This window comes from Apium graveolens, chromosome 4 (genome assembly GCF_009905375.1).
Source record: "Apium graveolens cultivar Ventura chromosome 4, ASM990537v1, whole genome shotgun sequence".
Lineage (NCBI taxonomy): Eukaryota > Viridiplantae > Streptophyta > Magnoliopsida > Apiales > Apiaceae > Apium > Apium graveolens.
This window is the reverse complement of record NC_133650.1, coordinates 249,974,802-249,988,022: the sequence shown is the minus strand read 5'-3', so window position 1 is coordinate 249,988,022 and position 13,221 is coordinate 249,974,802. Positions and strand designations below refer to the sequence as shown.

Genomic DNA, 13,221 nt, shown 5'->3' with positions numbered 1-13,221 from the left:
CTAAAAGTCCCGTAAACTAGTCATATATTCCTTAATAGTTGATAACTTGACAAAAACTAAAAATCATCATCGACATAAACTAAAAATCATTATCATGGCGTGCAAGAATTGACTCAGTTGGTTAAAAAAGGGATAACTATCATCTTGGTCACATGTTCGAATTTCACGGAAGAAGAATTTATGATTATGCCTCCTGAGCCAAAGTTTGTCGCTTAAATGCGGTTTATCTCGGTTTGCAGGTTATTACGTGATCCCGTAGATTTACCCAGTACGCACCCGAAGGGTAGCGGCTGCGGGTTAATTACGATAAAAAAAATCAATATCATGAGGCTCTTCAACTTCTTGAAAATTTTCAATGCAACACATAAGATGATTATTACAAAAGAGATAATTGAGCACATATGTTTTCTATGTCTGTATCGTTTGTATGATGTGTGTTGGTCTCTTTTAGGTTTTTTTATGACTATTTTCTTTAAAAAAAGATCCGGTCAAAGGTACAGTCAACAACCTAGCCAATAATAATTAAAAAGCGCGTTTTTTGTGCTTCTTGTATCTCGATTAAGCGTACAAAAAGCACCAAAAAGCGCGCTTCAGCTTCGCATCGTATCACATAATTGAATCGAGACGCTTCATACTCGCATCACATCACTTTTCGCATATGCGAGCGTTTTTAACAACACTATTTTAACCTACAACGATACCATAGTAAACTCCCAGATTTACTATCCACTATATTGGGAGATAGAAAAATTTTATTGTGGGATAACTCTTACTGAGTTTTTGATCTTTCTTTGGTATTCATTTAGTACCCCTAAATTGGAAGATAGAAAATTTTTATTGTGGGATCTGATCTTTCTTTGAATACATACTCATCTCTCTTAAACAGTAATTTTGGGCTCATATATTTTTCGAAAAAGTCCAAATAAATATCCGAACAGATTACTGACAAACCCTTTTGTTAACTAACTCTGACCTTCAAAATTAACGTAAAATCATAAAATGGTTGGAAAATTAAATAGGTATAGAACTGAGGGATGTCAATTGTTGATTCATAAACTATGAAATCCAAAGTGTTTTTTTTTTCTAAAACCAAGGGGATAAAGAATGCAAATTAGTCATGATTATTAAAAAATAAGTTTGGACGCTAGCCGTTGATGTAAATATTTATCAGATTATTCATTTTTTGCTAGCCGTTGATGTAAATATTTATCGGATTATTCATTTTTGTACAAGTGAGTGACCGATTTACAATAGAGACCTGATCATTCTTCTTGCAAAAAATAGGTTGACATGTATTAAATTACACCAAGGTGCAAGTTTTTTGTACTAAAACCATATTTCGCTTAACCATTACACCAATACCTGCTGTAAGTTGAATATATAAGTTTCGATCCGTCGATAATATTGCTACAACCATGCAAAAAAAATGACAATGTTCTAAGTTATATATACTGTATGTACATATGTTTCTGAGTTTAGTCTAATGCAATCAGTTTTACATATGCAACTGCTTTTATAAGATCAGGAAACCAAACTCAAGTTAATGCTTGCTCTGGTTGAGCTTGTAAATTACCGAAAGTGTTGTACAGGAAATTAGCAACTGCAGACAAAAATTCATCTGGTTTTTCTTCATGCGGCAAATGACCACAATTCTTTATAAGTTCAAAACAAGATCCAGGTATACTTTGTGACAGTCTCTTGGCATTCCAAGAGGGAACAAGCCGGTCACAATCTCCGGTCAGAATGAGAACTGGATTTCATTAGTTACGAATGTCAATACTTGATCAAGGAGGAAGCTACTATGTACAACAAGATAAGTCATCTACATATATATTGGTGCCAAGTATGTAAATCATGCAAATGCTCAGATTCAAACTTGAGATCGTTGAGTTAGAAGAGCTCTGATACGTTAATTAACCGACTTTCCTAAAATCTTAACTCGTAAGGTGCGGGAAGAATAGCTTAACATGCATATAAATACAGAATAAATAGATTATTTGGCCTGAGATTACCTGGACATGAAATTTCGCTCAGTCTTGCCGATGCTGGTTTGGATTCAGATGCAGAATCGGCAAGAGTTGCTGCTGTAAATTCAAGAAGTGCCTTCTCCCAGCCCTTTGCTCTCAGTGGCTTCAAATGACAAGCAGAATAAACTCCGGGTAAGAACAATATTCTCTTTGACGATATATAGGCATAAGCATTTGACGAGGCTACAACCATTTAGGATTAAGCTTATAGAGATTTATAATGTTTACCTTTTTATAACCATCCAGATCATGGTCTGTGATTTTTTTTGAATCGTACCAAGAATTTTGAACAGCAGGTTCACCAAACTTGTCTATTATAATCCTTATCTGAAATTCACGAAGACAAAACAAGCTTAGGATTGATCAGGACAGTGTATTAAAGACAAAGTTTGCTGTGATTAGCATTACCAAAATCACAGCAATGGTGGATCGTAGGAAAGCTAATAATGCTTTTCTATAAAGTGATTTGAAGAAATCAACCACTGTTTTCACCACATAGGACATTGCTTGTGCAATGTATCTATATAACTTTGACAAAGTGTTGCAGATCCTGATAAGTGGATTTGCAGGCACTTCTGAATTCGAGGCGTCCCTTTGAGTCTGTTTATCTTCTGTAGATTGAACTTTTGTGTCAACCTTCTGTTGGAAGGGAGGGGCAAGAATGGCGGGGGCGACAAGAATTAAAGCAGCAATGCGGTCAGGAGCTTCAAGATATGCTTGAACAGCAACATTTGCACCAGCAGAGTGCCTGTGTATCGTTATTATCATTTGTTTAATTCTGTGTACATTTGATTTGATACTCTCTATAATTTTAATTTTTATTGACAAAATACTCTCTATATTAAAAAGTTTATGGATTGAATTTTATTATGTAGCATTTATTTGTCAATGAACACAGGCATAATAGAACTAGTGATTTATTTAATCCTTGGGAGTTGGGAGATGATCAGAAGCCTCTCTCCTGCAAGAACTATAATTTTATTATGTAGCATTTATTTGTCAATGAACACAGGCATAATAGAACTAGTGATTTATTTAATCCTTGGGAGTTGGGAGATGATCAGAAGCCTCTCTCCTGCAAGAACTATAATTTTATTATGTAGCATTTATTTGTCAATGAACACAGGCATAATAGAACTAGTGATTTATTTAATCCTTGGGAGTTGGGAGATGATCAGAAGCCTCTCTCCTGCAAGAACTATAGGCTATATAGTTGAAGGGGAATTTCACCTGTAATTTCTCATATAGACTTTATAATGTGAGGCTGTCACTGATAGCTTGTAGTGTAAGAATACATAAGGGTATGGCCTCTCTTTATCATCTACATTGTAATGCATACCGGAAGCCTAAAGCCAAACTTCTCCAGGTTGCGGAAGTAAAGAGTTACATATGTGAGAACCAATTAACAATTCACCACATCTTATTGCTCATTATGTAGACAGTTCAGCTTCTTCTGAATCATAGAGGAGGCAGGCAGGCAGCATTCTGTAGTCTTAGGTATGTACTAGGGACGTAACGAGCCGAATCGAGTCGAACACTGTCAGACTCGAGTTCTAGCTCTAGCCATAAATTTCAAGTTTGAAACCTAGCTCGACAAATGTTTGATATATCCGAGCTCATGAAAGCTCGAATTGTTTTTCTAAATTTTTAGAATAGCTCTTCGGCACAAATAAAAATACATATAAAATATTGAATATTTATATAATATGTATAAATAACATATAAATATTATATAAAATGATGAAACAAATACAAGCTCGATTTGACTCGTGAGCCTCACGAATTGAGTAATTAAAAGCTCGACTCAATAACCTATTTGAATAGCTCGAGTTTGAGTTTGTCTCGACTATCGAGCCAAATTCGAATATTTTGCGAGTCGATCTCGAGTAGCTCATGTACCTCATTTACACCCCTGGTATGTACTAATATTATACCCGTGACAACTTTGAAGACATCGTGTTTACTCCAATTATATTGGAAGTTCTAGTCATAAACTCAATTTATACCGAGATAAATAGTAAAGCATGAAAACATACCCGAATATAATTGCTTTATCGGATTTGAAGAAGTCAATAAAATTCAACGTTGCCAGTGCAGAAAAAGTGGTTGAATAAGGATTCAAGGGTTTTGTACCCTTCTGACTAAGAGACAATTGTTCAAACGGACTCACCCTTGCTGTCAGGCCAAAGGCTGGTCTATCAAAGGCGAGAACGCTTGAATGAGTGAGCTGAGCCAGAGGCTTCATAACTCGACTCCAGGAGAAAAGTGAGGCTCCGAATCCATGTAGCAAGATCATAGGAATACCGAGTTCTATTATTTGGTCGGGCAACTGAGAAATTGTTTCATCTGGTGAGGCTTCTGATTCTGCCTCACACACCTTGTAATGTATCTGCAACCCCTTGAACTCGTAAAAACAACTATCTGGATCAGCTAAAAGTGCTGGTTCGAGTAATTCATGCTGATCAATACCAGCAATTTTACGCCTTTTTGGTTTAGGCTTTGCTCCAATTAGTTGCTCTACAGATGGTCAAGAACAACCTATTAAGAAAAGTTGTATTCCAACTCTGTTTGATGCCCTAAAATTTGCACACCACAGTATGACATAATCTCAATTCTTTACAAAGGAGTTCAATTTCATAATTCTAAATCCAACTTGTTAAACAAAACATGCTAAAAACAATTGTTCTAGGAAATATTTTGCTAACAAATTGCATCAAGAAAAGATACAAACGAGAACGACAGTTTTACTTTGCTTAAACTAACAAACGCTCAAGTGAAATATTCAAAACAAGTGTTGGCCTCAACACTCAAAGTATAATCAAATATAATCAAAATGCACAAGTAGTAGACAATAAGAGAAAATAACAAGATTTCGTGTTTTTAAATAGCCCATCAAACAGAATTTAACATTTTGAAATCTTGCGAGTACACGACACTCCCGCATCAGTCAAAACACGTCCCAATGTACATTTATGAACGAAAACTAATGGCCCACTAAACTGAATATCAACATATGATATATATACAAAAAATGAAAAAAAAAAACTGGGAAAATGCAGTAGTAGTATGATACCTCCTGTATAATCAATAGCAGAGCCACTGGACATGGAAGAGCCTGAGGAGGCAGCATTGGGGATCAAACCAAGTGTTGACATTCTTGATTTGTCAGGTGTATTCTTCCCACCCATATGATAAAACAGAGGTTCTGAGGAAGATGAAGCTGGTGTTGTTATGGAAATGCTCCTAAAAAGTGTCATGGAGTATTGAAGAGTTGATAGTGATACTATAAGTATAATTATTGGTAAGAAAGGAAACGGAACCTAGCACTACTACCTGTTTTTATTTGGAACTAGGAAGATAAGAATTTTTTGCTAAGCCTTTGGTTGGTCATTTGCACAACTACCTCGAACATAAAGCATACCACGTATTCGCACTACAAGTCTTTCCACACCAAGTAAAATACAGTCTTAAATATATATTTATATTAAATTTTGAAAAATAGAATGCAACTTCACTTTAAGCACAAATTAACTTGCATGTAAAATATTAAATTAAGATGAGATTGAAGTTTGAACGTATATAAAACATTTAGTATCAACCCAAAATATTAAAACATTTAGAGCCAGACTATAAACTCCAAAAAATTTAAAATTTCAGTTCATATTTATGTAGAATTAAACATAGATATATAAACTTATATCATTTATATATATAATTATTAAAGAAAAGATCTACCATATTCTGTTATAGTTTTTTTATAATTTTTAAAGAAGAGGACAGAATTAAAATATGAGACAGGGAAAACGGATTTCACATTCTTTACATTTTAAGTGTAAATACTTGAGTGATTAAGTGCTTATTTCTTGTCGTCCAGATTCTGGGTTCGATTCTCGCTTACCCCCGAGATTACTAAATTTAAATGAGTTAATTGCAGTTTGCAACCCTTATAATATTATAATTTAAAATTGGAATTGAGGTGTTTAATATTATTTTTATAATATAAAACATTATAATATTAATTTCATTTATTTTATATTTTACTTAATATAATATTAATTTCAATTATTTTATATTTTACCCAATATAATATTAATATCAATTATTTTATATTTTACTCAATATAATTTTTAAATAGTTAAAATATAGATATATTTAGAAATCTTATGATTATATCTATAAACATATATTTTGCTTGATAAATATATTTTAAGTATTTTAGCATTATGATTAGTTTAGAGTATTACTAATAGAAACTAACTATATTTTTTTCACGTAAAAATGCATTAAAATAAATATTTTTATTGATTTGAAATTTTAATTATTAATATTAAACAGCTCAATTCCAATTTATTACTTAAAATTGTGAAGGGGATGCATGTTGGATTTGATTTTGAAAGTTAGGGGTTGCAAATTGTATTTTACAAAATAGTTAATACTGTTTTGAATTTAGAGGAAAGATTGGGATTGCAAACTGCAGTAAATTCAATATAAATATAAATTTCATGTTTCGTCTTTGTTCCATGTTTGACATGGGACAGAAGAAAGAAATTACAGGTAACCGCATTATTTTTATAGAATGTCACTGTTTCTCCCAGTATGGACCTGAATAGACTTGGACAGACCTGGACCAGGAAACTAAAATTTTGTAAAAACTGCAGCCAAACAAAGTACTTCACAATCACATAAATTGTCACTTAATTTTTCTTTCAAAGGCTGATAGAGATTTGGAAGATAACACATTTAACATAAAACTTATATTACTACGGCAGCAGATATGCAAACTTGCCCTCTGACTACTAATAAGCTGCAAACCACTGCATACTTTAGAAGGGCAATGAACTGTTATAGAATTGTAAGTCGGATAAATAGACAGACACAGGCCTTCTGCGAGAACAGTGTATGCTCGCCTAAAATTTAACGAAATGTTTTTTCTTATTATCATCAAACATAGTCAATCCACATTCCATAACTCCATCCAAGTTTACAGGCTCAACTTTCATATATTAATAAACAAATATAACCAATTAAATGTTAATGAAGAATTTAAATAATATTTACATTTATTAGCAGAAGAGATTCATATTTACAGCAGAAGATAAGAATAGGGTTAAGCCAACATCATCTTTGCCTGTTTTCATTCTTCAAGAAACGGACGTATTCCTGCTGGATCATATTCCCTCCATTCACAGGGTCAAAACTGCACCTGTAGAAGCTAGGTAACCAAGAACAGAGAAGGAAATTTTGATCAACAAAAAATACTGATGCTCAAAGTAAAAATTTAAAGCAACAATTTTTAAGCACATGTGTATAAAAAATAAATATATGAAACACACCTTTACTAAATAGATTTAAAAAATATAGCGGAATTTGAACCCAAGTTATGTGGACCATGTCTTATCCACTAGGCCACAAACACATTTTGGAAGTGATTGAAGGTTAGATACTTATATTTATTTATGAAACACGCCCAGAAAAAAGATTGGTGGGAATAGTGGGATTCAAATCCACAATCATTCGCTTAGAATTCCAGCGATCATCCATGATAACACCATTATAACCGATAGATACAATACACGTATATATTATGGGAAAAAGAGAAACTGAATTTCACTCTAGAGAAGTTTCTAAACTCGAAGCGCATAATATACATATACACTTCAATACATGGGGGTAAATGGCCTGTTGTCCCCACCGTATATCCTTCCAATAATGATATGTCATATGAGGGCATCAAATTTGTGACAACAAATCTTCTTTACATAGCAGGAAGTTACTATGACTATGTTAATGACCTCTTACCTTCCATCCATGCCGATGATAACAAGTGTGTTCTGAGATCCAAATGCAGCAATAAAGTGCGTACACTCTGATACGTGGAACTGAGCAAATGACCACTCTGAGCTAAAATATTTCGGCAAGACCCCTGTGTTAAAATTTTAAACGCAAAACAGTTAATACAGTTATACAGCAACTATAGACTAGATAGTCTACATTATAAACTATACAGCTTAAATTCCAGATACAAAAACAGAAACAAAGGGGCAGAGAATGATACATTAGTTATATAATACTTCGGCTGCTCGTGAATTTTATCAAATTCTTAAGGCTGTCTACATAAGCAGAATTCAGACTCTTTCTAATTCAACATTGTCAAGACTGAAAATTTTATCCCGGGGATCAAAAAGGAAAATATTAAATAAATGCATACCAGATTTCTTTGTAAGCTATACTGCACAGTTATGGAACTGCAAAGTTATGGAACAGCTTTTATTTTAAAGGCAAAGAGCACACTGTCAGCAGACAACTAAATTAAGAACAAGAAAGGCATATAAACCTTTCATGAATGACAATGATGAACCAGGATTTGCCCCAGTACTCGGAGATATAAGGGCATCAAGTGAAGATGATGAATTCTGGTGAATGAATGCAGGACTTTTGATAGTACTGGGTTGAAAAGATGTGTCTTCTCCAGCACCCCGTACCCTAAGACTGAATATATGAACAGTGCCTTTGTCACTTGAAACAGCCAGCCACTGCACATTCGGAGAGAGAGCAATACTGTATATATCTGCTCGGTCCACTCCTCTACGTACCTACAGGAAAGATACAAATTTTAATCCAATTAAACCCCTGAACTAAGTTAATTTGAAATGCTGAAAGCAGATTTTAGATATGAGGCAGCTTTCAATTCTTTAAAATTTACTGACAACATAAACATGGGTTGGTGTGCATGCAAGCACGAGCGTGTCTAATCTTTTTTTTTCTTTGGAGGGGGAGGTGTATGCCTAATTGTGGCAACCCAAAACACAACCCATGCAATATAAAACCAGTCTTAGGAGGACTCTAGGGGTTCAACCAGATGAAAGTACCTGTGAAATTAACGTTCACTCAAGTTTAGGCACGTGTCTATCTTTAACAAATATAAGTCACATGACTACGCATTGAGATTTCCGCACGCATGTATACACATCAAACTTTTCCAATCTCGTGCATCACCCAAAATTTCAATTTTTCTTTTATTCCTCAATATTTTAGTTTACCAAATTCAGATCCCGTTTGGTTTTCTATTGGGGTCTTTCAGAACTATCTGACATACAGAGAGGTCAGGAAGATAAACAATATCAGTCAAGATTCTTAAAGTTATTAAAGTCAAAATATTTATGAACCTACAATTTCCTTAACATTCAACCTCAAAGTGGAATAAGGAACATTTTACTTTGCATGTAAGCTTGTATTTGTATGGATATTTAATCAATTGAAAAAATGTTATTGACAGGGGGGGATTTCGTAGGAGGTCAGATGTCAGAGTTTTGTACAATTCATGTCAATCTGTAAAGTTGGACTTATCACACAAGGCATTTGACTCGTTCCAGTGGGCTTGTTAAATCAATATCCCTAGAGTGATCAAATCAGAAGTCTGACAGGGATTTTTAAATATTACGGCAAATTAAATTTTAGGGAGCAGAAAAGAAATAAATAAGCTAAGATTACCTCTTGTAACCTAGTCCCATCCATCGTGTTGAAAATCCTTATTAATGTGCCTTTTGTACTGGCAGTTGCGAGAAGAAGCCCATCAATTGTCAAGGTCATACATGCTATCTGAGCATCATGTGCATGAATTAATTTGGTCATGTGCAGCCCAAAATGTTCAATGCGGACCTGTCCTCGTCTAATGCCTGGGCAAGCCAACACGGATGTATTCGAATGGTGAGAGAGGCAACAAAGTCCTTTGGGGTTTGCTAGAGTCTCTATTTGATGAAGAAGTTTCAAATCCATAAAATTATAAACATAAACCTTGTGTTCAAGTACCACAACAACACGATCCCTTCTTAATTTAACTGCACGGACCTCAGATCTAAATGTAAATTCCCCAATGCACCGGCTCTGGTGATCATCCCATATAACAACTTTATTAGGAGGATATTGGGTATTTTCTTTCCCACCAACAAGTGCCAGAATGTTGCAGCGAAACAGCATCTCAACAATACCGAATCCCCCATTTTTCATATCTCGCCTGAATGTTTCTTGGAGAGGATCACAATTGTAAATGCGAAATCCATGATTTGTTCCGGCAGCAAAGCAGCCATAATCCTGATTCCATGAGGCGTTAAGTAATTCTGTTTCTTCATAGTTGGTAACATCTGCTTCAGAGTTGCTAAAAGGACCAGAAACTCCAGCCATTGGTAAATTATGATTGTCGAGCCCTATCGATGGAGAAACTCCACCAAAAGGTGAGACAGTTGAACTCATTGGCAACGATACGGTTCACAAACATTAAAAATTAGAGCTGCCAAAAAACCATAAGATTTTAACTGAACTAATATGTTGACAATCAACCAGAAAATTATAAAGCTAAAATTATAGAACTATAAACTAGAGAACAATGTATCCAACTACAAAGTTGATCTTTTCATTATTAATTTAAAACAGTGTCTTTTCAAATCGATGCTCCTGTCTCACTTCATTGCATCAGACAGACCACTCATTAAACAGACGTCACAGTTCTAGATTTGCAATTTAAAAACGTTATCGGAATGGCATATGTGGTTTATTAGTGAAGCTATAATATTTGAACATAATTTTCGAACTAATTTTATTAAAACCAGTGCCATAAAAATGCATCAAGCAGGAATTTTCATAACCAAGATCAGACCCAACTTCCACTACATTTCAACAAATCAATCAGAGACAAAGTAAAGGCAATTAAAGCTTTAATTTTTAACCACATTTTCACACAATACACAACTATAACAATATATAATTATAAAACACAAGCTCATAAGAATCAAATGGATGAAACCAAATAATTTAGTGAATCACTAATCATATATTCAATAAAAAATAGAATAACTAAATCATAACACAAAATATAATATAATGATGTGAAAAATAATAAGATCCAGAAGAAGGGGCTTACAGAGGCGTAACAAAGAAGTGATCTTGCTTGATAATCGATTAAATCTATATGAGATTTGTAATTGTGAATTGCGAATCTGATGATAAGGATAAAGAAGAATACGATATGTATTGAGGAACACTCATACTACGTCTTTATGACTCTCTTCTTCATCAAGTATGCTTAACCATATTTATAATCCTATGCTTTCCTTTTTTCTGTCCTGTCTTATGCCAATAACTAAAATGGGATTTTCAGTGACGGCACAAAAATATATAGCGATTAAAATATTTATCAGCACACAAAAATTTAACTAAAAATTATTTCGCCTCTTTTCATATATTTGCTATTTGCCATTTATGCGTTCAATAATTAAAAGTGAAGGTTGATGTACTTTCTTGGCATCAAGTATTTCCGTTTTTGAACATTAAATATCGCGTTGTTGCAATAAGAGTACTTACTGTTTTCAATAATTGTCGTTTGTGTACTTACCGTTTACAAAATTAAAATTTTGAACCTTAAATTTGCAAAAAAAAAAACAACAGGAAAGACACACTTTAACCGTCAAAGTATTTACTCACGTGCAAAACTCATGCGCAAAAACATAAATCGACATTGTGACTCGTATCGAAGGAATATAGTAAAAAATATCAAACAAAATATAATACATGTGTTACGATCAAATTTCTAATAATGGTAGAACGTCTTTCGGTTAGATGAAATGTCCTTCGGTCGGATCTGCAAGAAAAATAATGTGAGAATTTGTTTTTCGAATTCACTTCCGGTGTTAAAATCAGTACTTGGTCATTGTAGATAAAAGATGAACGTGTACAAGTGCTTATTGGTAACCAAAATTAGAGTATGTCCTTGTAGATAAAATTATGTGTGTATTTATCCAAACCTCGCTTATTAATTCTTCAATCGTTACAGGATGAAAGAAGAAAAATGTTGGAGGGGGTTACGTTTATCTGGTTTATCAGTCCATTCCTAACGTTCAGCCCCTGATTGCCTTATAGGCCTGCGGCTACTGGGTCTGAAAAACTGATCAAACCCTTTTCGGCTAGGCCTGATAGATTGGGCTACTATCACTAACATGTCATTGTCTATCGGTCGGACCAGTGTGTGGGCGATAGATAATGTGCGTGGCCCATTATTGGGTGGAAACCCTAAGGCCACTCGTCGTGATATGATGCTAAGCCGTAGAGATCGAAGACAAACGGAAGTTGAGAGAGGACCTGGAGATGGATCATCGCCATATTAACTGGAGGAACGCCGAACTGAATTTTTTTTGGAAGGGACTTCGCAAGCTTAGGAAGAAGCTGAAACTGACCGAAGAGAGGTGTTTCCCATTCAGTTTTGACTATGTTGTTGAGAAGGTGATCGTCTCATTATTTAAAATATAGCTGCCCTATTACCAATCCCTAAGCTACTCATCGTGGCCTCGGCTGGAATCACAAGCACCTTTTGGACGAAGGAGTGAAATATACAGTCGGTCGTGCTGCAGAAGAAAGTCCTCTTGTGGTTTCCTCGAGAATGGATGAAGATCTTTCTGATAATTTAATTTTTATTTTATCAATTTTCTGCCTTCGGGCTGTTTATGTCATGCTATGTTTTTTCACATAGTTGGGTGTTTCTTTGCCTTAGCATGTAATTTTTTCTCTTTTGCATTGCCTCTTTGGCTTCTTTTCACCTTAGCAATTTTATAAAAATTTACTGTATCACATCATCGTCTTTCACTTCGCCTCAACAATGGTGTCTACGGGTTATGTCTTAGTAATTTTAGCAATTGCATCTTCGGCTTTTGTCCCAATTGCATCTTCGGTTTTTGCCCCAATTGTATCTTCGGCTTTTGTCTCGATAATTCTTAATTTTCATCGCATCTTCAGATTTCTTTTTGCATCAGCAATTTTTGAGTTTTTAGTATCCTTCTTCGCCCCAAGTGTTTGAGGGACTAGGGCCATCGTTCGGAAAGGATGTAAACTTTATTTTTCCATTTTCTGAAAGATGGGTCATGTGTCTTAAAAACTTGCTGAAAATTACATGAAAAGTATAGACGGTACGGAGATGAAGGACCTATTATCTTCAGGTAGCCCCTAGATAGTTGTTTCATCCGGTATCAAAATCTTAAAAAGGAGTCGGAGAACGAATGAACTATCTTCTTCGGGTAGCCCTTATATAGGTATTTTCACCCCCATTCTAGAGGTAATTTTATGCGTAATATTTTCTTCAAAAGAGTATTGCGAGAACGAATGACTTATCTTTTTTGGATAGCCCCAGATAAGTGTTTCATGCGGGAGA

The 13,221-nt window shown here is 34.6% G+C and overlaps 2 protein-coding genes across 2 annotated transcripts; both read right to left on the bottom strand.

Annotated features, from left to right (window-relative positions):
- Positions 1–1,311: 1,311 nt before the first annotated feature.
- On the bottom strand, positions 1,312–5,415 carry LOC141720809 (uncharacterized). Its single transcript, XM_074523446.1, has 6 exons — positions 5,101–5,415; positions 4,064–4,544; positions 2,436–2,775; positions 2,256–2,354; positions 2,013–2,130; positions 1,312–1,750 (listed from the first exon to the last, which is right to left on the bottom strand). Exons 1-6 carry the CDS (start codon positions 5,282–5,284, stop codon positions 1,536–1,538), a joined length of 1,437 nt encoding a protein of 478 aa, XP_074379547.1. The 5' UTR covers positions 5,285–5,415; the 3' UTR covers positions 1,312–1,535.
- Positions 5,416–6,997: 1,582 nt separating this feature from the next.
- LOC141720808 (autophagy-related protein 18c-like) lies at positions 6,998–11,254 on the bottom strand. The gene is made up of 5 exons (XM_074523445.1): positions 10,945–11,254; positions 9,519–10,314; positions 8,362–8,620; positions 7,827–7,950; positions 6,998–7,239 (listed from the first exon to the last, which is right to left on the bottom strand). The coding sequence occupies exons 2-5, from the start codon at positions 10,275–10,277 to the stop codon at positions 7,146–7,148; spliced, it is 1,236 nt and encodes a 411-aa protein (XP_074379546.1). The 5' UTR covers positions 10,278–10,314; positions 10,945–11,254; the 3' UTR covers positions 6,998–7,145.
- Positions 11,255–13,221: the final 1,967 nt, after the last annotated feature.